The sequence below is a fragment of the Perissodus microlepis genome, chromosome 20 (genome assembly GCF_051167445.1).
Source record: "Perissodus microlepis isolate ML-2025 ecotype Zambia chromosome 20, ASM5116744v1, whole genome shotgun sequence".
Lineage (NCBI taxonomy): Eukaryota > Metazoa > Chordata > Actinopteri > Cichliformes > Cichlidae > Perissodus > Perissodus microlepis.
In genome coordinates this window covers 24,581,245-24,608,018 of record NC_140480.1, presented here as the reverse complement: position 1 = coordinate 24,608,018, position 26,774 = coordinate 24,581,245, and the positions used below count along the sequence as shown (strand labels likewise).

Below are 26,774 nucleotides of genomic sequence, written 5' to 3'. Positions count from 1 at the left end.
ATGGATTAGATGGATTCGTATGCTTAAGAATAATGCTGTAAAAAATATAGTTAAATTAGAAATCGCACTGTGTTTAAAATAAAAAAATCAGATGCATCCATTTTGACAGGGCCTTGTGATGGATGAGTATCTCCTGCTTGGAAAAATTACAAAATGATTAGAAAAGGAAATTATTACACCAGTCTGGCTAAAAAAGAAAGAAAAAAAGAGTGGTACAAAAAGTTATGATAATAACTTGGTAAATCTGTTGCTGTTAGTAAATACACCAATCAGGCATAACATTATGAGCTACTGCCTAAAGCTGCGCATACACTGTGCGATTTTGAGACACTGGCCCACTTTGAGACAATTTTTCAGTCGTGCGACCGTTTTGGGGATCGCCCTGAGTTCGGCCTTAACTGTGTGTCATGCATCATGTTGTATACATGGGGTAACGAGAAGCGATTAAAACCTCATGACCAGCTCCCGATCAGCAATCATATGGTCACAAGAAAATCAAACCTGTTTGAAATCCTGTCGCCCTCCCCCCTGGTGAGGGTTTCAACGCAACCTCTCACACTGCGCACGCGCAAACACAGAAATGGAAGTGAAAAAGACGGAGTAGCATGGCAGCGCAGCGTGTAGAACTTTTCGATGTGGCCTCACAAAATTATCACGACCGCAACAACCATCAAAGGAGTTGGATGGACATTGCTGCTCAATTGCAGCTGCCTGGTCAATGTTTTTCATTAGCAATTTAGCAAAGTTGATGGTGGTGCTGTGTGTGTCTGTGTGAGTGAAAGACAGAGAGAGGGGGAGAGTGAGCAACAGATTTTGTGTTATAAACCTCATGTTATGGACGCACAGTGTGAGCACTCAGGTCGCATCAGAGCATTGGGCCGTATAGTGTGAGACCGTGCATAGGGACCCATGAACTTCTAACCCCTGCGATTCAATCGTACAATTTGAGCAGGAGCTGAATAACGCGACTGAAAAAATTGCACAGTGTATGTCCAGCTTAATATTGTGTTGGTCCCTGTTTTACTGCCATAACAGCCTGTATTTGTTGAGGATGGACTCTATTAGACCTCCGAAGTTATGCTGTGGTATCTGACATCAAGATGTTAGCAACAGATCCTTTCAGTCCTGCAAAAAGACTTATTTGGCCAGGACATCCTAGAGATGCTTGATTGGATTGAGCTCTAGGGAGATCAAACTCATTTTTGTGCTCCTCAAACCATTGCTAAGCCATTTTTGCTTTGTGTCTTCCTGAAAGAGGCCACGGCCATGAAGGATTATTGTTTCTATGAAAGAGTGTACATGTTCTGCAACAACCCACCTGGCCATCCGCGTTTTGTAAAATAAAATGTGGTTCATCAGGTCAGGCCACCTTCTTCCATTCCCCTGTGGTCTAGTTCTGCTGGTCACGTTCCCTTTTTTGGCGGTGGAGGGGGGTCACTACAGGTACCCTGACTGGTCTGTGGGTATGCAGCCCATTACACAACAAACTCCAATGTACTGTACGAACCAGCATGAACTTTTTCGACAATTTGAACCTCAGGAGCTTGTTTGTTGGAACAGACCACATGGAACAACTTTCACTCCCGAAATGCATTAGTGAGCCTTGCCCTCCCATGACCTGTTGCTGGTTCACCACTGTTCCTTCCTTTAATCACTTTTGATAGATACTGCCTGCTGTAGACCCAGAACTCTTCACAAGAGCTGCAGTTTTGGAGATGTTCTGACCCAGTCATCTAGCCATCACAATTTGACTTTGATCAAAACTCAATCCTTACCCTTAACCATGTGTCCTACTTCTAAAACAGCAATTTTGGGGATAAAAATGTTCACTTGCCCCCTAGTTATATCCCACCCACTAACAAGTGCCCATCATGAAGAGACAATCAGTATTATTCACTTCGCCTGACAGTAGTCATGATATTTTGCCAAATCAGTGTATATTAAGTATTCTACCTCAAGTCCATTGACAGAAAAAGGGGGGACTGCTGTCAGGTTGTGTTTGGGTATGCCTGTGGTGCAGCTTTCAAAATGACCTCATGGGAGCTAGATACTGACTCACTGCTATTTAAACTTTAAGCCAACTGCAGTTAGCTGCCACATCGACACTCTGTGTTTTTCACAGTGCAATAACTGATTTCCTGACAGATTTAGTACATCTGTCAGTAAATACACCAGAAAAACAACAAAAGCAATATTTACAATTAACACGTATAGTCAACAGGGAAAAGTAAAGCTGTTTTTACTGAAGTCTGCAGCAAATATCAGTTGTTGACACCTGGCCCACTCTTGTTTTTTCACTAATAGTAGGACACTATGAAGACACCTCATCTGATAGTGGTTAGGTTAATCAAAGAAATAGTAGATGGAGCCTTTGCCTTAAGTCCTCAGGAGGATCCTGAATGTCAAGGTGTTAATGGGTTGGTGTTTGTGTTCATTTTCATTATAATGATCTCTGACGGTATGGGACAGTGGAAATTATGCAAAGGATGAGAACAGGATTAAAGCAGAAATGTACCTTCAGAAGACCAAAGGCAGTTTGTGACTGAAAAACTCCCTTGCTGAACATTTATTGAAACTTCAGCACAAATACCTAAAGTGACGACATTCTTAATTTTAGTCAATAAAAAATGAGTTTCATAGATATGTGTTCTGAACAATTGAAAAGGATTTGCATCATAACTTTGCACCTACTCACTGTGGCAAATGATTGTTTCTTTCTCACTTTAGGCTACTGTGTATGTGAGTCAATCACACAAATAAAGATTATTCATGATTTAGCTCATAGATGTGGAAAGTGACTCACTTGCATGTTTGTTCCTTTGCTCTATCCTTATTTTTTTTATATTGTTCATTTTGTCTTAAGCCTTTCTACTTGTCAGTGGACAAAAGAAAGCGGTGAAATCTCTGCAGATGACGCACTAAATCCCTGATCTTTTATTTTCTTGCTTTTCCAAATTCTTTTTACAATCTACGGTGCTTCCTGTCTCTCTGAAGATGTGTCATTGTTTCCTCTTTCTTTTAGCAATTTGGGTTTTCTGACCATAACGTTCATCATTTCTGGAAGTTCACTTTTTCTGTTCATTTAATTTTTATTGATGTAGTGCAAACTCACAATAAGTCACCTCAAGGCACCTTATAATCCAAGGTTAAGAGCCTACATTACTCATACAAAATCTCCTTGATTTCCTTCACATTGCATTGATTTAAACCTCCTGCTTCATAATAATGGTCATGCCATACACTGACCTAAAAAAGCTCATCTTTCCCATTCTTGCTAAGCTGAGGCTACACTGTGCCATCCGTCCTAATCCCACAGTAAATACTCAAACACTTCCACATGTGAACATTAAGACTTCCAAACCACACCATACAACGTCTACAGGACTTTGTGTGGTCTTGCAGAGGTTGGATGGTATTTGTCTGATATTCCAAATGGGACCAGTGTATTATATGTTATGCATAAAATTCATCAGTTTCAAAAGTGGAAAGGCTGAAAAATGCACGCATTATTTGTGTTAGGTTTCAAAAGCTGTGTTTATAAATAGCAATTTAAAAAGTTTTGCCTAACAGAGTAGTATGCAAAACTGGGATGTTTTATAGCACTTGTGCAATTTATCAATTTATATATGCAATACAAATTGCATATATATTTTTTTGGTGTTTTAGCTGTTGAACAAAAATAATTTACTCTCACAATAAAACTGAAGTTAAATATGTAAAAGTATAATAAATATAGTAAAATCATTATCAATAATTTTTTAAAATTATTAGCAGGGTTAAATATGGGATTAACTATTTAGAATAACCCGTAATAGTCACATTACCTGTCCTCAGGGGCACTTTGATTATACAGGTTTACACACAAGCCTTTATTGTTGTTTGTCTTTGGTTGAGCTAATGTAAAATGTGGTCATTTCATTCAGCTGCAATTCATAAATAGCAACAGTTAACTTTATATCAATACCAAGTTCAGGTTTTGGGCTGGATTATTAACATCCTTTTTTGAACATCCTCATCAATACAACTGGCTTTATATTGTAATGTTTTTGCTTATTATCCCAGTGGCTCTGCACTAATATATCAGAGCTATTTGTATGTGTCTTATGCACAGACAGCTATTTACACAGCAAGTCCAATACACAGTAGCAGGCAGTGTGATTTATGAAGATCTGATGTTAGTTTTTCTTATGAAATTTTATTTGGAAGAACTTGCGTTATTATGTCAGGCACAGGAAGTCAGTAGATTATGATTTTCCTCCTTATAGCAGAACTCTAAAGCACATTTATCAAACATTTTGTGTGCATGTGAAATATGTAATCTAAATATAAATGATACATTGGGTCTATTTTTCAGTAGTTTGGAATCACAGAACTATGCCTTTGTGGTTAATTCTCATTCATAGTGATAAATGTGAAGTGTGTTCATGAGACTCAACACACTTTTTTTAATGCCTCAGCATTCCACAGTAAACAATAATTGCTGATACATTTTAAAAAGCCTTTGAGAGGAAAACAAATACACCCCAGGAGTGCAGAGGTTTTGGAAATTCTGTCCTTTTTTTGGTACAAGAGTTACCAAACACATAGTAGTGAAGTCATACAAAATGTACATGGAATATAGATGTATACAAAAAAGGATCTTTTTCTTTTTCTTCCAGTGAGTGGAACCGGAAAACAATAACTGCACATATACAGTTCACTTGCTAGCATTGCTCTGGATAGACAGAGTAATATAGTTATATGCCAGAATGAAAGTATTCAGGGAGCAATGAGCAAACAAAGACTTCTCCACAATAGATTTCAAATATCCGCCTATACTGGCCTTTATTGTGAACTCAGCATCTACAAAAAATAAATAAATAAATAAAATGGATGATTGCCCCAACAATAGCATATAAAAACACATTTTACTAAGGTTTGATATTTGATCAACCAAAAATTAAACACATAAAACTCAGTGTATTCAGAATTGTTTGAACTTTAGCTCAGTTTGTTGTTGTTTTTTTAATGCAAAACTAAAAAACTAAACAAATAAATTAAGATAAATGCAATAATTCTCACTGCAAACAGTGAGGAGAGTAAAGCCAGGCAGTGCTAATGATGCTGAAAAGCAAAGATTAAGTGTAGCTGTACATGCAAATTTAAAATGCCTAAACTGCTCTTGGATTAATCATTGTAGCTCCAAAGTACAACATTTTACCTTGTTAACATTTAGAGTATGTTTAACCAGGCTGAATTGGTTAATCTAAAAAAACAAAAACAAATTAAGAAGTGCTATAAGTTTCCTTAATATAATTGTAGGGAAGCATTTGATGTATTATACAATAAAGTTGTTTTTTTTTAAGCAGCAGGTTTATGTTAAATGTTCATGAGCCTGTACTTGTGAGTCTCTGTGCCTGTAATTCAGTTTTTGCCTCTTCTAATTGTACAGTCATAAAATCACCAAAAGGATTTTTTTTAAATTACCTAACCTATTATTATCTGGCCATATGAACTACAAGTTTATTCACACATCTGGCAATTTGAATCCGAATCTTATAGATGGGACTCTGAATCTGATACAAAACTTGTAAATCTTTATATTTACTGTTTAGTATCTGAGCAGTTAATGGGGTGCAAGACCAGTTTTTTATTCATGGATTTGCAGTAAAAAAAAAATGATTTTTTTTTTAAAGATGCCACTTATTTGTTTATCTAGTGTGCCATGTTGGTTCTTATCACAGTTAGATTTATTTGATAGACTGTTCTGAGAGATTTCTTCATATTTACAGAATGGCTTCTTGTGCTTTTTTTTCTAACAGCTAATAAGGACAGTAAACAGGTAGAGGCTGAGAAGGAAGCTGTATCTCCTTCAGCACAATCTCCAGAAGACCCTTCACTAGATGCAAGTCTCCTTTCTAAACCTACTACTGAAGCAGCCCAGCCACAAAGCCACTGTGAAGAAGGAGCAAAGGAAACTGTAAACAGTGACTTGCCAAAGCATCAGTCATCAGAATCAGATCCCCTAATAACACCCGCCCCAGAAAAATCTAGCCTGACTCCAGCCACATCGTCCCCAACCACCTCAGCGCGCAGACATCATGAGACTGGGGCTCTTATGATAACGAAGACCACATATGTTATACCAAAGAAGCAGTCTGGTTCTCAGTCTCCATCAAGCCACACGTTAGTCTCAGCATCATGCCAGAAGCCGTCTTCAGCCCCCACACCCCTGAATGAAACCCGAAATCTGCCGGTGCCACCCGCACCCAGTGCACCCTCCTCCAGGCCCTCTCAACCCAATAACCAGGTCAGACAGAGTATCCAGCGCTCTCTCACCAGCATCCTGTTCAAAAGGTGAGAACTATATCACTGATAAAATGAAAGTCACAGCCTTAGGTTTTTTTATTGCACATATTCTGCTTTTTTGGTGGGGTAAATGTAACATGAGATTATTAAAAACATATAATAATAGGTCTAGTAGAAAAAAATGTAAGTATAGTATCTTTTTGTTTTTTAAAAATGACACTTGAGCATGCAGTAATGAACTGTGCTGAGGGAACCAACATTTGTTTTATTTGCCTTCCACAATTCAGAATCATTCTCATCTAGGTGACTGGTTATTAAGTAGCATTACCAACACAGTGTAAATAAGTGTCCTAGACAATTTAACAGTTTTCTCAAACTAAGCTTTAAATTTTTTCAGTAAATGTCTCTCAGTCTTGAAAAACAGCATATTTCTGGACTAACTCTTTTTCTTTTTCCATTTGCTAAGGGTGTGTGAATGTGAGGATTTGGAGATGTCTGAGAGCGAAGCTGCAAAGCTTGTTGCAAGCATTGAGATGGAGATGTTTGACATATTTCGCAACACAGACAGCAAATACATGAACAAGTACAGAACTATAATGTTCAACCTAAAAGACCCAAGAAACAAGGTATGTTGAAATTTGTTACCACCAATTTTAGTTTATGTACATATAAATATAAATCAAATTGACGATCTACTTCTTTATGTCTTCTAGGGCTTGTTATACTGTGTGGTACATGGCGATATCAATCCTTTCAGACTAGTTAGGATGAGCCAGAAGGATATGCAGGCTACCAAGGCACCTGAGCCAAGTGTAAAAGAAACAACAGTGGTAAATAATATTAGTCATAAACCATATCAGTGAAATAAAATTGTATTGTATGTTTCTACTTGATACCAGGCCTGATAAAGATCAGCCAATGTTTTTGTCATAAGTGATTATCTTAAATGGTTGCTTATGTCTTTCTAGGTTAAGGATACAGCTGCTAAAATAAGTTTGCCCAAGCCTGAAGCAGTTAAGGTTGATTTACCCAGTTTGAATCCTGCAAAATCTGACAGAAAACCTGATAGCATGGTACGTACCTATCTTATTTAAATTAAACAGGTGGATATACAGTTTTTATGGTGATTATGCTGTGTCTTTTACATCTTTTTTTTTTTCATGACGCGTTACATCAACATCGACTAAGAATTGTTTTTTGTGTTCTTGTGTTGGTATATGTTGCTTTACAGGAACAGAAGAGAAGTCTTCCTGCTCCTGCAGTCAAGCCCAGGGCAAGCCAAACAAGCCTGGCCAATGCAGTGCCAGATGTTCTTGCCTGCATGCTAAAAGACACAACATCAGAGCACAAAACTCATCTATTTGACCTAAAATGCAAGATATGCACAGGTAAATTTAAAAAACGATGAGAATAAATGTAAAAACTACTAGACATCATTATCTGCTGATTAGCTGTTAAATTCAGATTTTTAAAAGTAGTTTGTCATTCCTTCCTAAAGGCCAAATGCAACCTATGGAAGAGGAGGAACCTGCAAAGAAAAAATCCAAGCTATCTGTATCCAGAGATAAGCACGAACCATCTTGGAGAAAGTCTGCAGGGGATGACTCCCCACTTCTGGCACCACCTGACTCTCCTGACATGGATTCTCCAGCATCCAACCTATTGGACCCTTCATCCCATTTCAATATTGATTCTGCTGCACTGACTATAGTGGAATCACCTGCTTCTCCTATAATGGATTCTCCAGCCTCCCCCACTTTAGAATCTCCTGCTTCTCCTACCATAGAGTCCCCTGCATCCCCAACTCCAGATACCTCTAAAGCTACTGCACCAAAAAGACCATATATACCAGTTTTGGTTCCACCTGTTTCCACGGTAACCATTACACAGCGTCGTGATCCCCGCACTGCAAACAGGTTCTCAGCTTCGTCTAGTAGCACCTTTGGTCCTAGTAACACAACTCATAAACGGGCTGCTCCTTATGCTCTTGTTAAAGAAAACATTGCATCGAACGTAGCATCATCACTACCACCAACCAAAACAGTACCTAAATCCATCTTAATGAAGCCATCTTCCACTGCTGATCCCAGACTTTATGGACCACGCTCGAGGTATAAAGAACTCCAAGCCAATGTTTTTTTGCTTTTTGTTTTTTGTTTTAAATTTGTCCAGAAGCTGGGCATTTTGTACATATGATTGTTGTGGTTTCTGTTTCAGAACCGTGATCTCTGAATCTCCAGCTGATGGTGAGACAACTCAGTTCCTGGCAAAGCAGGAAATACTGTGGAAGGGTTTTCTAAACATGCTCACTGTAGCCAAGTTTGTCACCAAAGGATATCTGGTGTCAGGATCTGCTGAAAATCTTAAAGCGGTATTGTAATGCATGATATTAATTACATTTTTTATTGGCTATATCAAAAGGATTTATAATTGTCACTGGGTGGAGATATAAAAAGCATTTATTTTTGTGGTTTGTATAGGATCTACCTGACACTATACAAATTGGAGGACGAATCATGCCTCAAACAGTGTGGGACTACGTTGCAAAACTAAAGACCTCAGTTACAAAGGCAAGCAGAATATACTGTATTTCTTTTTGCATCTTACCACATATAATAATGTTGAGGATACATCAGTATTTTACATGCACTTTTGTTTGCTTTGTATTTGTTAGGAGTTATGTGTGATCCGGTTTCACCCTGCAACAGAGGAAGAGGAGGTCGCCTATGTCTCCCTTTTTTCCTATTTCAGCAGCAGAGGTCGTTTCGGTGTGGTCGCCAATAGCAGCCGTTCCATCAAAGATGTATACCTTGTCCCACTCAGTGCAAAGGAACCAATCCCATCTATGCTACAACCTCTTGAAGGACCAGGTGTGAAATGCTTTGACTGCTGCCTATTCATAAATAATTGACATTTTTCTGTTTTATATGTTTGAATATGTGAGGGTTCATACCAAAACCATACCAGAGAGTTGTTAGCCTTAGTGTGTTTTCTAATGTGTTATCTAATTTTTTTCCAGGACTTGAAAGAAACCGGCCCAATCTTCTTCTTGGTCTAGCAATCGTCCAGAAGGTCAAACGTCCAGGAAGTTTGCTACAGGAAATGGAAGACAAAAGACCCAAAGTTCATATGTCCAAGGACCCTATGTGGATCCCAAAACCACCAGTCCTTTACGGTTCTGACAAATTGGAGATATTCCAACCCTATGATCCAGAGACTCCTGCTAGTACCACCCCTCCTGGTTCACCATCATGCCCTGGGTCACCAACAGACTCTTCCTCCTCTGGCTCAGTCACCATACCATCTCTATTAACTTCCGTTAAAGCGGCCCCTTCTGTTTCTACCTCAGCCACTATTGCTACAACACAGTCCACCTTTAACAGCAGCTCTGATAAAAATCCCATTACTGGGTCCAGTGATAAGACACCACTACAGACAATCTTGAGTACCTTGTTTCGTAGTAATCAGGCTGACTCCACTGTCTCTGATGGACGTTCTACAAAAACAACAGTAACTGCTAAGAAGAACCCAGTGCTTTCTGGATCAGTGGTGGATCCAATTGTCCAACAGTATGGACACAAAACCAAAGCCAAGGAGATTGAAGATGAAAATGACTTTGACCGACCATATGACCCAGAGGAAGAATATGATCCAGCAATGGGATATGCAACCGTTGCTCCACAGACCACAGAAAAAATTAAAGCTGATGCCCCAGCATTATCAAGCTTTGTAGAAGATGATGTGGCCTATGATCCAGAGGACGACACTATCTTTGAAGATATTCAAAGTAATACTCCTGTAGCAAAGCCCCCTGTTACAACTCAAACATTTGATTCTCCATCATGCCCAGCGACGGTTTCCACTTCTTCCCCAGCACAAACTTCTGCTCCAGTTGCAGTCATGCCACACCTCCCTACAGGCACAGTGGTTGTCTCAGCTGCAACACTAAGTGAACAACAGAGGATGCTTGAGGAACTCAATAAACAAATTGAAGAGCAAAAACGGCAGTTAAAAGAGCAGGAGGAAGCACTACGTCAGCAGAGAGAGGCTGTGGGAATGTTCATGGCTCACTTTTCTGTTTCGGATTCACTTATGTCTCCCCCACAAAAATCTTTGCCGCTTAACCAACTGTCCTCTCTGCAGAAAGGTATTATAAAAACAGAGTCAAAATCTTCAGAAACAACAGACAAGGCTACCCCCCTTACAGAGACTGTGGCCAATTCAAATTTGGATTCACAAGCTGTGAAAGTAGAAGACGCAACACCTGTCAAAAATTTAGGAAATGATACAGATGGTGTTGCAAAGCAAGATGAAACACAGAAAGGTGTGGAATCTGACAAATATTCATCTGCTGGAGAGATTGAAGATTCTGATGTAGCTTATGATCCTGAGGATGAATCACTTTTCAATGAAATTCAAGATGATGTTTTTAAGGGGGGAACTGTAACAACTATGGACTCTCTGTCTAGAGCAAGGTATGGTGGCTCTCACAAGGGTATGTCTCCAAATTCATACCACAGTAGAAAACGAAGGTCATCACCAAAAAAGCGGAGTCATCGGGAAAGGGACCGCCACAGAAGTCCTTCAAGACAGTCACAGCATCGTTCTCGTTCCCGGTCCCGAAGACGCAGAGAAAAGGATAGACACAGAAAGAGTGAAAGAGACAGGTCAAGACACAGAGTTAGAGATCCATCTGAACGGCAGGGACGCCATCGCAAAGATCATACCACACGCCGGCATTCTCTTGGGCGTAGAAGATCCCCATCTTCTTCTAGAAAAACAGAATCTGTGTCAGTTTCACCAAAACTGAACAGAGGACCCTTGCCTCAGGTCCCTGAGAAATCAAAACATGCAAGTGTTCCATGCAGTTCTCTAGACTCTGCTGGACAATTTGAAGAGAGTCACATATCACATGTTACAATCAAAAGTGATCCAGATGGACAAAAATCAGAGTGTAATCATGTTGAGAGCTCTGAAAAACACTCACACGAACCTCTATGTAATGTGAAGCTTGAGATTTCCGAACCACCAAAATTTCAGGAGCTTCAAAAGATTTCACTGAGTGACCATGATATGACACAGCAAAATAAACTCTATAAACAGGACAATTTGTTTCACAGCAAACTTGACAGTACAATTCCTCTTAGAGAAATTGATCCACCTATTCGAGATTCTCCCCAAAGCCCAGATCCAGAACCACAGTTTGTGAAACCTAGCAGCATAGAAAAGAATGACTCTGTTAAAACTGATGAAGTCAGCGATTCAAGGGAAGATATTAGAGTCTTTGAAAATAATTGTTTGCCAATTTGTGGTCAAGCAATGGTGTCTGTTGGAGATGTGATCTCAAATATTAAAAGCATGGATTTTAGAGCATTGAATCTGAAAGCTTTTGGTGCCAAGGGACAAGGTCTGACAGAGACACATAATGAGACACTAGCAGACAATCCTTGCTTCAAGCATTCAGAAACAAAGGGTCAAGAGGGAGGATATTCAAATCCAAGTACAATCTTAGGAATGAGAGAACAAGGTATTCAACATCAAAATACTGTAATAACTGGTTCATGGCCTGCCTTGAGAGATTCAGAAATGAGAAGTGAAGCACAAGATAGTAATAATGCTGGTGTGCCTTTTATTTCTGGTGTAAATCCAGAAATAAAATGCCCAAGTCCTGATGTTAGACAAAATATTGTACCTACTGTTACAAATTTGTATATGGGGGAGGCAAGCCTCCAGCGCAAAAGACAAGTTAACATCATGAAGGGCCCTTTGTCTGACAGATCTGCACCTGGTAATGTTGGTCCAGGTCCAAGGGATTCTTTATCAGCTGTGTATCATCTAAATACAGATATGAGGGGGCTGTTTGAAGTTAATGAGAGAAACCAAAATGTTAGTTGTGTGCAGGAAGGTTTACAGTGTCCAAAGACAAATGAACATAGATCAGAGCCAGAAAACACAGATATCAGCAAAGATGTGAAAACAATGGGAACAAAGCAGTCATTTGGGGGTCCACAGGTAGAAGCTATGGCTCCAGATAGTAGTGGAGGTGGTAGAGGACAAAAAGATAAAGATGAAGGTCAGATTTTTAGATCTGATGTAAGTAGTGGGATGAGGGAGTCAAGTCCATTGTTTATGGGCTTAGGAAGACCTCCTAGGCAGTCAAGACATGATGGCAGTATGGCTTTTGAAGAAAGGTGCCCCCGTAAAAGTACTCTTCAGCCACATGGCACAAATGCAGATTTTGGCAAGCTTGGTGGCAGTCATGCAGATGCAGTTAATTCAAACATGTTGAATTCAGATTGGAGAGGTCAAGGATCAGACATAAGAGATCATTGGAGAGGGTCAGATTCAGTCAGGGAAGCGCCATTGGTACAAGATGAATGGAGTGTCCATTTGTCTGATAGAAGAGGTTCAAACATGGAAAGCCAGGGACCTTACACAGGAGGGAGTGGAGGCCCAGAATTCGGACAACCAGGGGCTGAAATGAGAGGTCCAAACATGCAGTATCCAAAGCTTAATAGTGGAGGACCAGAGGACTCACACCTCATGGAAGGAGGACTTGAAAGGATAGACCCCATTATAGACAATCAAGGACCTGACTTAGGAATACCAGGGGCTTCCGATTTTGTGGGACCAGAACCTAAAAGAAGAAGTGTAGCCATGGAGGTTGCTGGACCTGACAGAAGAGGTCCTGTGGGTCTACATTTTAGAGGATTAGGACCTGAGAAAAAAGGTCCACATATGGAGCAAAAAGTACATGACATCAGGGGTCCTGGCGGTCCAGATTTCAGGGGAACCTGGGGTGAAAGGATGGGTCTGGATATGGCTGGTCCAGGGTCTGATAGTAGAGGTCCAGGAATTGAAAGGAGAGATTCCATGGAGGATCCTGGGACTAATAGGAGAGGGGCTGGGTGTCCAGAAGGACCAGGGCATGAGAGGGAAAGTATGTCTATCGAAGGTCCTGGACATGAGAATAGACGACCTGGAGGTCCTGGGTTCAGGGGACCAGGACCTATAGAAGGTTCTGGGCCCGAGAGAAGAGGACCTGGAGGTCCTGATATCAGCAGGCTAGGGTCTGATTGTAGAGGTCTTGCTATGGGGCCTGGCAGAGTTTCACAAGGTCCAGATTTTAGTGGGCCAATACATGAAATACCAAGTTTTCCTATGCATAGCCAAGAACCTGAAAGGAGAGGACCCGGAGAAATAAACACAAGTGGACAGGGTCCTGACAGGAGAGGTTCACATATTGGTGTTGCTGGGCCTGAAAGAATTGGTCCAGGTGTGGGAGATCTAGGGCCTCACAACAGAGGACGAGGTGGACCACATTTCAGGGGTCGTGGAAAAGAAGTTGGGTATCAAAATATGGAGATTCCAGGGCCTCATAGGAGGGGTCCAGAATTTGGTGCACAGCGGGTGGAAAGGCCAGGTTCTGGTGTGGATCCTGGGCCTGACAGAATAGCTCTAGTAGGTCCAGACTACAGTGAAAAAAGATATCCAGATATGGAGGGCTCAAGACCAGGTTGGAGAAAATCAGATGGCCCTGATTTCAGAGTTCCAGGCTACAAACATGAAAGTTCAAATACTGAAGATCCAAGACATGGGGGAAGGGATGACTGGGTAGCATGTGAACCTATTCAAGAAAACCCAGATTACCATGCCCCAGAACCTGATAGATTGGGCCAGAACTTTAGAGGTCGAAGGCCTATGAGGAAAAACATTAGAAGACCAGGGCCCGGCTTCTGGGGTTCTGCTCCTGAGAGGAGAGGGCCAGACACAGAGGAACAAAGGTCAGATGAAAGAAGGACCAATATAGAATTCTTAGGACAAGACAGAGAATGCTCAGTGGATGACTGGGAAACATATGCTAGTAGAGGATTTGGACCTATCCAAGAGGGTCAAGATGAACAGGACCAAGAAGATATTAATCAAGGCCTGTTTAGTGAATGGAGAGGTCCTGAAAGTAGTGGACCAGGTCCCATGCAGAATAGACCCAGTATGTTATTTCAAGGACCTGTAAGGGGTCGTAGACATAACTGGAATGCTCCTGGCTGCAGAAGTGCAGGGCCTGTTGAAGAAAATCCAGATATGGTATGCCCAGGGCCAAGTAGGGGAGGCCATGGAAATGATTGGACAGAGCTTGATAGAGAGGGTGCTGGGGAATTTTTTACAGGAGAAAGAGATCTAGACAATAGAGGACAAGACAGAAAAGCAGGGCCAGGATCACATATGCACAGTCATCCAGATATGGGAAATGACTGGAGGCTGCCAAGTGTCAGGGGGAAAATGAGAGGGCCAAACATTGAAGGGCGTGGGGCTCTCAGAGGAGGTCCAGGCCTGATGAATTCATGTCTAAACAGGAGGCAATTTGAGATGGAAGGCCCTAATAGAAGACCTCCAGCAGGTCGAGATCTAGGACCCCCAGGACCTGCAAACAGAAATCTAAGCATTGAAGCTCCAAGGTGTGATGGGAGATTTTCAGATAGTGGTGATCTAAGATCTGAAAGGCATAATGTAGAACCTGAAAATCCTGAACCAGGTAGACAAGGATTTGATTTCAGAAGGGAAAGTAGAGGTCCAAAAATGAGAAGTTTGGGGCCCAATAAAACAGACAGCAGGGGGCCATCACCTCAGCGTTCAGATTTTAGAAATGGACCTGGTAGGTGGGATGACAACACTAGGTCTGAGCCAGATCCAAATAATGACATGCAGGTGTCAGATATAAGGGGGGCAGGTTATGTTAGTAGGGGCCCAAATATAAGGGGGAGAGATCCCAGGCAGAGAGGTCAAACACCCATTAATGAACGAAGAGGCCCTCGTCCCATTGCAAGATTCCAACATCCTGGAGATCCACATTTGGCACAGTTTAATAGGCCCCGTGGCCCAGGTCCAAATAGCGGCGGAAAACCATTCCCTGGTTTTGAAAACCCACAAAATCAGCAAGCCATAAGACCTCAAAGACACAGAGGTGCCTTACTTCCCACTCCAAAAGAAGGTCTCATACGTTTCCCCAAAATATGATTGCTTGGATTTTGGCATGAAACTAAAACACATTTCCAACAGACTGAGCGGAGTAGATGTAGGTAAATTGATAACATGTAAAGAATGGGTAAAACCTGCTTGTAAGAAAGAAGAAAGAAAATAGCACACCTGAAGGTCCAATCATAAGGGAAGAAGAAACAAAGGATAGGGTCGATTTGGGGGGGAAAATAATAATGGGTTTCAGAATTTAAAAAAACAAACAATTAACCTCTATTATCAGTGTTGGAAATTAAAGCAATGGTGAGCCAGATTAGTCACTGGGAAAAACATGCAGACCTTTAAGGACCTAAAGCTGAAGAATCAGACATCTAAAATTGCTTAGCATTGTTAGACTTGACAGAGATACCTTATCATAATGCCCAATGAATGTATTTCTTTTCTCACTGAGAGTGACTACCCATGTGCTTGTTAAATTTTAATATGACATACAGGCAAAGCCATGCAAAAAATCCAACTTTGTAACTTGATAGAAAAGTGCTCAGAGATTACGTTTATTGTGTTGTAGTTTTTCTGTTTTCAAAGTAGATGCTTTTATTATTGTTTTTTTGATTATTAGTAAAAGTCCTGCTAAATATAATTTTCAGTTGTAAATTTAACTTTATTTGTATTTGTAGATTGACAAAGTCATAAATGTTTTGTACAGAAAATGTACAGTTTTTTTTCTGTGTTTGTTTTTTTAATAGCCAGACTGTCAATATGGTAGCCCTCATCTTCTTTTATGTAGTTCTGTTGGTTAAAAATGACCCGTTCCATTCATTTTAGAATGCAAGAAGTCAATAAAGTAACACACTTTATATGAAGTCTTATTTTGTCACATTTAGATTGATAGCTTAAAACCAGTTAATTTAACAAGCAAATCTCATATCAAAGAAAAGTGACAGTTTTACTACCTTTGTGGCAATAAATTATTCTGAGACATGAAAGCTGGATTATTTTATTTAAATACAAACTGCTAAAACTATTTGGTGAAACATTTCCGATCTTCTGATCACTGTAAAGATTACTCATGACTCTGAGGTATTAATTGTTACTGATTGTCTTGTAAAATGGGTGCTGATTCACTCACACACACACACACAACGGATTCAAACGTCAGGCAAATTAAGGCAATACTTAATTAGTTTTTAGGTTTTCGAGGCCTCTTGCTTGGTAGTGTGGAAATCACAATAAGCGAAAGTGGGTCTACATATTTTCTGTAACCCTCCACATGTATAAAACTTGTATTGCAGGAGTCTAGTTTAACTCAAGCATTGTTACTGCTGTTCTGTTGTTTTCTGTCATTTTACTTAGGATTAATTTCTCTGTTTTCCATAGTAGAGTAATTCTCAGGTCTTAAGAGATAATCTGTATAAAGTTTGAACTGCAACTGGAAATAATCTTTTATTTAAAATAAATAAGGAAGTCATTACAGTTTTTGCAATGTGAATGAGTATTGTGGAACAGTTTTTGTTATGTAGAAAAGTACTATGTTGGCCAGTTAGGGGTGGTGCTTAAACTTCTTTTTTTTTTGTAATATATATTTAATTCATTTTCTCAACGACTTATGGAAGGTAGGGTCATTTGTGTGGGGGAAACCTATCCCAGGTTGCTCAGAGCAGGAGAAGGAGGTAAATCTGGAAAGTTCACCAGACCATAACAGGTTTGACACATGAGACACAGTCTGTTTTGGACCCCACGAGGTTCAAACTAGATAGTTATTTTATATATCTAAAGACTTTAAGAAAACTTTTTATGGTGCAAATGCTTTTATTCGTTTAAAAAAATGAAGCTCTTTCAGTTTTTATGAATCAAATAATCAAAACGGAAAATCTGGAAATATCTATCTATCTATCTATATGTATATATGTGTATATATATGCGCATGTATAAATGGAGTTGCTGCAATCAATGTATTTACATATTGTGTTTTTTGTATAAAAATGTAACATATTTAACTATTTTTGATCAACCAAAAGATACTGAATGACAGAAAAGCGTGGAAAAAGTAGGACTATTCCCCCCCCTAACTGATCAATAAAAAAATAATATTTTCTAATTTTACATAACTAATTTATGATGACAGCTGTCGGTTTTCTTTAGGACCCCTCGTATATTTTCCGTACATACTGTGGGGCAGTATTCCCCACAATTGCTTGTTTTTGTGTTTAAAGTTCCGCTTACGAGCTTAAAGAAATTATTGTATACTGAGATAATCGGAGGTTTATCTGTGACGGGGAGAGGGTTAGCGCCGGTAGCTGGACACGGTCGTCGTTACAGCCTGAGGCCAAGCATTAATACGTGCTAATCCCCGAACAGAAAGCGGTACAAAGAGTTTATTAATTCAGTAATAACAACTTTTGTGCATTTATATAACTTAAGACTGATTGTTTTAAATGCCCTGGAGTTTCTAATAGTATTACAAGTTTTAAAATGGCGGTACAGCCTGTTGATTTTGGCCAGTTTATGCCAACGTCTCCTTTGCTAATTGTAGCTAAGCTAAAATTCACGACAACGTACCTTCACGACCTAAATTATAATTATACAATTTCTTTAGCTAACATTAAGAGTAACTTTAAGTAACAAAGTATTTAGAGTAAGTGATCTGTATTATGTCTAATATTTTTCCTGATCTGTAGGGAAAGATGTCCTTTTCTTCAACCTGTAAAAACATCAATGTGTTACCTTCATCAAGAGAACAGATAAGTGACTCTGCTGGAATGATTGTGAGTCAAGGTGGATGCTTTACCCATGAACATGAGCAGGTATTGGGCAGTGAGCTTGGGCTGATGGAGATGACAGAGGTTGACTGTTCTCACCTTCAGCATCTTCTCCAAGCCCATGTGGAGGCACAGTCAGAGTTTCCAGATGTCAGATGTCACCTCTCTACAGTGATGGTCAAAGAACAGGCCACATCCACAGTGATTTCTCCCTTCAGAAGTGCTCAGGCTATTGATCTATCAACTTCAAATGAAGACCACTGTATAGTAATGCCTGGAGAAAAGACACCAGTGTCTTATGGAGAGGTGCCAGGTTTTGTGCTGGCCAGAATTAGAGCTGAAGAAAGCCCAGCTGAACCTTTTACCAGTGACAAGACGTCCGTACAGAATCGCACCAGACCAGCTGCTAGAGTTTGCTTAGAGAAAAGATTTAGCGCCATGTGTGCTGAAACCACAAGACAACAAGATATACAGTCTGCAGTTCTCAGCAAGTAAGTTTCAGTAATATGTATATACTATATGTGACTATCATTTTATTAAAGTATAGCATACATGTACTCATTTTGTGCGCTATGTCATGTTTCAGTTTTTTGACAATACTTCATCAGTCTGCAGAGGTTCAAGAGACAGTCACGCATCCTCCAAAGCAGAAGTGGGTGAAAATGGACAGAGCAGATTCTTTTGGGGTGTCTAGTTCATATATAGAGGGTGTTTATGGCCCAGTCACCAACACGTGTGGACAGGTATGCTGGGAAAAAACAAACAAATCAATGTGCTTTTATTGTATCTTAATGGTAAAGAAGAGCCCACTGTTTAATAATTGGTTTTTCTGATTTAATTTCAGGTTATGATCCCCAAGAGCGTTTTAAATTTTCACCCAGCAGAAGAGCAGCCTTTGGTTAATGTAGAAAGTAATAATTAGTATTCTAATATTTCTTCATAAGCCATAACTGTGTTGTTGGCTACAATTATGGACTGAAAGGCTGTGTCTAACTTGGTCTCACATGCTTGGGTTTTTTCCACAGAGGATGCAGTGATACCTGCTGCGGTGATACCCAAAGCTGCTAAAGCCGCCCCAGACTCTGCTGGAGAGCCACAGAGCAGCAGGAGGAAAATCACTAGATCTAGTATGTTGCTCAGCCAGCGCCGGGAGAGACACAACAGTAAGGAGAGGGAGCGCAGGTGAGCAGCCGAAGGTTACACATGGAAGTGTCCCTGCATCGATAGCGTGCAACAAGATAAACATTTGCATTTCAGGAATATCCTGGGATGCTTAAAGTGTGTTAAGTGTGCTTGCTTCCAAGGTCAGAGATTTAAAAGGCGTTGCATTTAGGCACAAAAAGAAAACTATTTCAATTTACAAATTTTAAACATTTTGTCCTCTATTTCGGATGGAACAGTGGTGCACTGGTTAGCGGTGGCTGTAGTTGAATATGTGTGGTTGTCTGTCTCTGTTTTAGCAGGTCATATATTAATTGGAAGGTCGGTGGTTCAATCCATGGCTTGTGCAGTCTGCATGCCAAAGTATCACCGACAAAGATACCGAACCCCATATTGCACTCTGATGCATCCTTCAGTAATAGAAAGTGCTTGCGTGAATGGGCGAATGTTGTATAAAGCGCTTTGAGTGCTTGAGTAGAGTAGAAAAGTGCTATATAAGAACCAGTCCATTTACCAAAAGTGCATTCACAGTTTCTTCTCAGAGCCTCACAGTGTAGTGATGGCACGATTTAAGTGAACTCAGTCCTTGTTTGAATATATTCGGATAAGTAGTGCAACAGCAACGCATCAGAACTGAACATCTTTTGGGTTGTGATCATTAGTTTTAGCTGCTTTATGTGGAAACTTGATTTATTTTGATTTAAAATAAGAGTGTCACTGAGGACTGAAAAGAAACCTGATTCCTATGCAAATGCTAAATCACTTTAAAACAGATACACTCAGAAGTTAAATGGTTCATGATTTGAAACTGCTGAAGAGTTACCAAAGAATTCTTAGTGACTGATGACTGATTATTAAACATACAGAACTGCATCGCTCAAAATCATCTGCATTGTCTGCGCTGTCGTGCAGGAAGAGGATTCGTTTGTGCTGTGATGAACTGAACACGTTGGTGCCGTTCTGTGACTCGGAGACGGACAAAGTCACCACCCTGCAGTGGACCACAGCTTTCCTGAGATACATTACTAAAACGTATGGAGACACTTTGAAAGAGGTGGGCATGTGTAGAAAAGTGATTGATGAAAAGTGTCCTCTAACTGAATTATCTGAGACTAGAAAGCTGTGGCTGGAAGATAAGAGTTAATTACATTTCCCCTTGCTGCCTGTCTAATTAGTGAAGGAAACTTTGTGACTTTTGTTATTTAGAGTTCAAACTAAAGTCTTCACATTTTTACAGTTTAAAATCAAATAAACTTTGTTTTAACTGAGAGAAATCATTTGCTGCAGTTAGATTATGCTGAAAAAAAATGTACAACATAGCAAATAAAATCACGCCATACTTACAACATGCGCTACCGCCACCAGAAGGGCAATCTAGACAGCTACAGACTTGCAGGAAGATAAAACATCTCTGGTACTATGTGTCATGAACCACTTCAACCTCCAATTCTTCTGTTTGCAGGAGTTCCAGAAAGTCTTCGCTCATGAGAAAGAACGCTTTGGTAAGTCCAGCTCAGGTCAGGACCCAGTGCACCACAGGATGGATGAGACACTGAGCAGCATTTCCCTGGCAGCAGAGCAGTGACCTCTCCTCATTGTTTTCTTCTATATGTCAGCCACTAAACTGAATTGAATTCAACTGTCAGAGTAGCTCAGGCTTGCCCAGTGAGGTGTGGGGTTAAGATGAAGTATTGTTGACATGGTTAAATATATCCTTTCGATCACACTGCAACGATCTAGAAACTGGAAGGATTAGTTCAGGCAGTGTGAGGGCCGAGTTTGACACATCAACCTTTTGGAAAGGAAGGGCTTTCCACACACAGATGGCGCTGTTTCTCTTCGAAAAGCACAGGCGGCGCTCTAGTTGGCAGATGCCGTCCCTTCAACTATTTTATTTTGATAATATGTGCAGTATTTATACCCTGTATTCAAAATTGCACTTTAATGTCTTGTTTTCTGTTCATTTTTATTCATTCAGAATGTTTTCTACTGAGTGCCTGCCAACATCTGTTCTGTATTTGGATATTTAAGCAGTTTGGTATCAAAGTAAGTGTTACTTCCTAGTTAGTTAATGGACTTTTTTGATTTCAGTGTTTACAGCAGAGTATTCTGAAAAGCAGACTGTTCATTTGATATGTAGAGAAGAGTAATGTTTTACTGAAAAGTGGCTTTATTTGTTCTTTCTTACAACATGTCGCTGTAGCATCTTACTGTACATACAACAGTCACCCACAAATAATAAATAGTATTTAAAGTCATGTATATTTAATAGTTACAGCACCGGTAGTACATAGTGGATGTGGTCATTGCAGATTGGAAAAAAAATACTTTGTTCCTAAAATTCTTAAACTGTATTTTACAATGTGTGATTTATGCTTTCATAAGTTTATTTTGCTTTTGATTCTGAAGTCTGAAGAATCAAATTCACATGTCATAAAAAAAAAAAAAAACAATAACAGAAAACAAGCTGTAAAAAAAGACTATCAAACCTTTTTTTTTCTTGCATTAATCTACACAATGTCTGGGAACCTGGATTTTTGTTTTTTTATTCCTTTTACAGTACATACACAACTCCTCCACAGAGGCTTTTATGCTTCTTGCACTTATTTCCATGTTGAGGTAACATCTGTGATTTACATAATGGGCCATGATAAATGCACATTCACATCAGAGACAGTCACCATTTTTTTTAGTGTTATCTGCAGAAGGATGTTAATCAAAGTGTTTGGGGCGTTGAAGCAACATGTACAAAGTTTTTATACACAAAGGACTCATCATTCACTTTCCAGGTGTTTGTAAGTCAAGTCTTGTCATGTGATAGTACTTGGATCAATGCAGTTGTTCTCTTGCACTTCTCCTTACCTCTCTCCATTTCATATCATAACGTTGTTTGTTTGATTTTTTGTCTCTCAGTTGCGCTGATGTTCATGTCACTTGCTGGATGTTCCTCTATTTTGTCAAAAATATCACACCATCTGATGTTACTCTTCCCAACTTGTGATGCATGTATTTAAATAAAGAGGACTTTTTTGTGGCCACTCTCTTCTTTCATTCCTTTTATCCTCACTTATAACTCTCACCTCGGAGTGGATGGTGTCAGGGTGCAGGAACTTATGCTTAATTGTTTTTGGGGTTAGAGGATTTCCCAGCAGGTGATGTTCCCTGACAAGCTGATGTGTCACAGATTCCAGGAGGTCCTTGGTGTCCAGTCCTGCCTACTCTGCCTGGCTCTCCGGGCTCACCTGGATCTCCTGGAGAGCCATCGCGCCCATCTTTAACAATTCCAGGTACCCCTGGAAGACCTGTGGGAATGTGCTGTAGTTAGAAGTTGCAGGAGTGACAGAAGACTTATACACTTATGTCTGTTTGACAAGTCAAAGTCTGAGATGAGTGGATGTTTAGAACAGTAGTTCAAATGTAGGTATAAAAAAGAAAAATGATTGGTTCAGATGGAAGTTCTCCGTATGAGAGCACATACCTTGGTATCCTTGGTCTCCGGGAGGCCCATCAATGGCTTTACCAATGGATCCCTTATCACCTGCCTCACCAACATCACCTGTTGTGAAAGCAGAAAATTTCAATCAGTGGTGGAAACAAAGTGCATTTACATAGGTGTGGTGCTAAAGTACAGTTTACATGTTTCCTTTTTATACCAGTTTAAACTTTACAGTGAATTCAAACCTTTGTGTCTTGCTGCCTCTTATAAAAATCCCAGTGGGGCTTTTTGTCATGACTAATTAGCTTTTCCACCAAATATGGCTCTCTCTTAACCCCAAAAACTCAGGATGGTTTCATGGAAGTAACTGCTCGAGGCTTAGCTAGATCAAATGAGCCAATATTTTAGTAAGGAAAAGCAAACAAAAGTAAGAAAACAGAATTCATATTTGGGTAGCAAGAAAGTTTTTTAGACCAATAATCATCTCACCATCTTTTGCTGGTAATCAGCAGCCTTAACTCCCTCAGTGTGCAAAAATCTCATGTATTGTTTCTACACTGAAGTAATGAATGATTAAATCTCTTTCCATCTAAAATGAATATTTTTATTTTTGAATAGTTAAGTAGTTATGTTGCTAATGTGTCTTTTAATACAACGTGTTTACTGGTACTTGTGTACTATTGCTATTTGAGTGAAGGATCTGAGTATGTCTTCTATCATTGATGTTAACCATCTGATTATGCAACCGTAAGGCTAAACAGCAGTGAAATTATTTTTGTGCTCCTGTGACATGTTTCATTTTTCATACCTCTGGGACCTGGATCTCCAAGTTCTCCTGGCAGGCCTCGGTACCCTGGTGGACCTCGGGCACCTGGATGCCCAATAGAGCCTGCAACTCCTGGCTTTCCTGGCGGCCCTGGAGGGCCAGGGCGGCCCACCATTCCAGGTGCCAGGGGTCTTCGCAGGTTGGCAGCCAGTTGTGCAACCTGATCTACATGTTGGAGAAGCACCAAAAGGTAAAAATCCCGCATTTAAAAAAATATATACACATATATATATATATATATATATATTTGACAATAGAATGAGTTACACGTGAAGATTAAATTAGGATCTCTCACCATCAATCATTGGGCCACATAGCTCTCTGATGTGTTGCTCACTTGCCAGTTTACCCTGAAACACCAGATTTGAGGCAGTTTATATGAAACCATTTACATCTATATGTTCTAAACAGGTAGTTTTGTGCAGTCAAAAAAAAAAGAAAAGAAAAAAGAACAGCACACTTACAGGTACACCTCTCTTTCCTGGAAGTCCAGGCACACCCTGTTCCCCTTGGAAGCCCATTGGGCCTTCTTTTCCTGGAAGCCCTCTTCCCCCAACCTCTCCTTGTGGACCTGTCACGCCTTTAGGCCCCAGTTCACCTCGCTTCCCTGGCTACAATCAACAACAATTATCTGTTAAATAACTCATTATGTTTGCAAAAACAAATTGATTTATTCCAAACTGAAGCTGAAAACATCCATAACATTTGATCGCTGACTAAACACCAAACGAGGAGCAAACTGGGTCTGTTGAAACAACGCGAGGGTGGCATCTTGTTGCTTGATAATTACTCCAACTAGCACAGCAAACAGTAAATGAGACTAAGAGAGGGTGGCTCATCAGTGCTGTCTCTAATTACATAAATTGTGCTGCAGCTTGATGTTACTCGCCTTTCCCTCGTGGCCATAGCAGCAAACAGGCCAATAAAGCTAAAGCAGCAATACCTATCTCTAATTAATCCTATTAAACATGGAATGTGAGGCTGAATGATGTGCAGTGACTCTGACAAGTAGGCAAAAGCTCAGAGCTAGGTGCCAGTTTTTAATGTTTAGTGAGGGAGTTTGGAACAAACTTGCTGCTAATTACACCCACACATAACATCTGATCTATGTTTGGTGTTAATAGATGTTAATAGTTTGGTGATAAAAAGCTGATTTCTAAGATGTAAAAGCACAAAACATTGCAAAATGTAACAGGAAATATAGCTCACCTGCCCTTTTTGTCCAACTGGCCCAAAGGGACCCTGGAAATAAGGACATTGTTTTAGATAATTCTGAAAACGTTATATTACAGAACTGTATGCAGCATTCAAACAGTCAAACATTGTTTGGTACAGCATCTTTCATGCAGCTTTGAATAAAAAAAGAGGGGATAAAGACAATAGATAAGTCAAAGTCATGCTAAAATACAGAGAAATACACTATCAGAATAAGTAGATTTAAATAATTGTTTATAATTGTGTAAAAATATCCATATTTTCAGTGTTTTCTGATCCATTGGCAGCAAAAACGAAAAGATACCTCCCTAAAACTTTTTGTCCAGCACCATAAAACTCGTTAAAGGACCCGTGGAGCCAAATACACTTGTACAAAACAATGAAGTGCGTTAAAGACACGTGCATGTACTTGAGTAGGTGGAATGGCCTTAGCCTCTGTACCAAGAGTACAACTAACTACTGCAAACACAGTAACTGCTCTGTAGGTTACGAACACCGCACAGTGTTAGTATTCAGACAATGACGAAAACACTTACAGGATCTCCGTTCTCTCCTGGTAACCCATCACTTCCTGCAACACCCTGAAATGACAACGTGAGATCTGAACTGCATGTGACATAACTCATAACTGAAGAAAGTCTTTCATCTTATAAGCTTATGAAAAATCTATGTATTTGCAGGACTATACATATAAAATAATAATTTCTTTAGTTTACTTTTCAAAAAGCTGGATGAAAACTATCACAGGACATCAGTGGAGATGTTGGTGACTTACCATGTCTCCTTTAGGTCCAGAAGCCCCGACTGGGCCCTATAGGATTGAAAAAAAGAGAATGAGAGAATAAATAAGAGGCATGCAGAGATATTTATTGAAGGCCGGCTGGCTGGGAAAAGGATGGGGGTTGGGGATGAAAGGAAGCACGGTGGGCTGGTTGAGGGGAACCGGGACTGGTATAAAGGCTGGCTTTGTTCTGTCCTCATGTTCTGAACAGGAGGCCACTTTGTGTCTGTGCTGGGCTGCAGTTTGAGTTTATACCACTAAGACTGAGACAGGATGGTAATACAGTGGGATACAGTGTCCTAACGTGAACACAGCTGGACAGTCACACGTCTCCACTGTGATTGTGTGGAGATACGCGGGGACACACCTACACATGTCCATGTTTGTTTTATACTGGGGTTGTTTTTGTTTTTTTTTTAGCAACAAATAAGTCACTCCATCACTTTACATTTCTTGCTTTCATATTCTACTTCAGCTGTAAACTGGTCACATTTGCATTTTGGACTCCTGGGGTGACAAAATAGACATTTTAAGATGTTACAGGGGCATCATTCTCCTGAATAATTAAAAACCCACCCTGTCACCAAATTCTCCACGAATTCCTGTTGGTCCTGGAAGACCCGGATCTCCCAAGTCTCCTTTGACTCCCTGCAGCACATGACACAAAATCATTAAATTAAGAAATAGTAATAAGAAAAAGTGATGATGATAAATCATTTAAAGCAACTACCTGGAAGCCTTTCACTCCCTGAGGCCCAGGGTTGCCCACTGGTCCAATACCTCCCTGTCAGAAAGAGACATAGTCATGTCATTTGTCTAGAAAACATGAAGCACTAAAAAAAAAAAAAAAAAAAAAAAAAAAAAAAAGCACTGGAAATTAATGATGCTTCCTTCTTTTGATTCGGGTAAGAGAAACTAAACAAATGCAGGAGGTCGTTATGTGAGGCAGGATTTGTTATGCAGTGCGGTGTGTGATAGTAGGGGTGTTAATTCCGTGGCGAGTTTTATCTTTCTTTCCTTGCCGCAGGCTCTGATGTGAAAAACAAAGATCTCTCTGTTTATAAATTCTTCCCTCATGAATACCTGCTCTCCCTGTAGGTATCGCTCCATAACTCCACCTTAGTAAGTCACTGAATCAGAGAAAAAAATACTCCTAGCACTCTTGGAGATTATCATTCACATGGAAGGCCAGTGGTTCATTTTATTCCAATTTAGTACCATGTTGTAGACTGCTCCTCATTTTAGACTTTTACTTTGGGCTCTGTTAATTCCATTTCTTTTTCAGCCATTGTGGTTTAAAAACCGCCCACTGGTCATTAAAGAAGCAAACTTTAA

At 40.0% G+C, this 26,774-nt stretch overlaps 3 protein-coding genes across 9 annotated transcripts in view; 2 read left to right on the top strand and 1 right to left on the bottom strand.

Moving 5' to 3' along the window:
• The window catches only part of LOC146364602 (uncharacterized), a 31,157-nt gene extending 15,039 nt beyond the window's left edge, over positions 1-16,118 (top strand). For all 3 annotated transcript variants that reach the window (XM_084918407.1, XM_084918406.1, XM_084918405.1), the window contains 10 exons: positions 5,802-6,336; positions 6,755-6,914; positions 7,002-7,118; positions 7,257-7,361; positions 7,520-7,676; positions 7,787-8,399; positions 8,506-8,659; positions 8,769-8,858; positions 8,963-9,158; positions 9,308-16,118. In XM_084918407.1, coding sequence (XP_084774533.1) covers positions 5,802-6,336; positions 6,755-6,914; positions 7,002-7,118; positions 7,257-7,361; positions 7,520-7,676; positions 7,787-8,399; positions 8,506-8,659; positions 8,769-8,858; positions 8,963-9,158; positions 9,308-15,303 — 8,123 coding nt within the window. In that variant the 3' untranslated portion in view covers positions 15,304-16,118. The remainder of the gene's footprint in view (positions 1-5,801; positions 6,337-6,754; positions 6,915-7,001; positions 7,119-7,256; positions 7,362-7,519; positions 7,677-7,786; positions 8,400-8,505; positions 8,660-8,768; positions 8,859-8,962; positions 9,159-9,307) is intronic.
• Positions 16,119-16,855: 737 nt separating this feature from the next.
• LOC146364601 (uncharacterized) lies at positions 16,856-21,356 on the top strand. Of its 3 annotated transcripts, XM_084918413.1 has the most exons (8): positions 16,961-17,625; positions 17,940-18,026; positions 18,126-18,511; positions 18,607-18,763; positions 18,865-18,931; positions 19,046-19,202; positions 20,094-20,235; positions 20,644-21,356. In XM_084918413.1, exons 2-8 carry the CDS (start codon positions 17,946-17,948, stop codon positions 20,764-20,766), a joined length of 1,113 nt encoding a protein of 370 aa, XP_084774539.1. In that variant the 5' UTR covers positions 16,961-17,625; positions 17,940-17,945; the 3' UTR covers positions 20,767-21,356. The 3 variants fall into 3 exon arrangements, with proteins under 3 accessions (XP_084774540.1, XP_084774539.1, XP_084774538.1); XM_084918414.1 differs by lacking the exon at positions 16,961-17,625 and adding an exon at positions 16,856-16,928 and having other exon boundaries at positions 17,938-18,511; XM_084918412.1 differs by having other exon boundaries at positions 17,940-18,511.
• The window catches only part of col9a3 (collagen, type IX, alpha 3), a 30,006-nt gene continuing 24,560 nt past the window's right edge, over positions 21,329-26,774 (bottom strand). Inside the window, exons 23-33 of one of the 3 annotated variants that reach the window (XM_084918409.1) lie at positions 26,170-26,223; positions 26,016-26,087; positions 25,434-25,469; positions 25,195-25,239; positions 24,653-24,685; positions 23,908-24,054; positions 23,739-23,793; positions 23,426-23,608; positions 22,660-22,737; positions 22,262-22,483; positions 21,329-22,130 (exon numbers count right to left, since the gene is read on the bottom strand). In XM_084918409.1, the coding sequence (XP_084774535.1) occupies positions 22,299-22,483; positions 22,660-22,737; positions 23,426-23,608; positions 23,739-23,793; positions 23,908-24,054; positions 24,653-24,685; positions 25,195-25,239; positions 25,434-25,469; positions 26,016-26,087; positions 26,170-26,223 (888 nt within the window). In that variant the 3' untranslated portion in view covers positions 21,329-22,130; positions 22,262-22,298. Of the gene's footprint in view, positions 22,484-22,659; positions 22,738-23,425; positions 23,609-23,738; positions 23,794-23,907; positions 24,055-24,652; positions 24,686-25,194; positions 25,240-25,433; positions 25,470-26,015; positions 26,088-26,169; positions 26,224-26,774 lie in introns of all 3 variants that reach the window. The other 2 variants (XM_084918408.1, XM_084918411.1) reach the window with 2 other exon arrangements.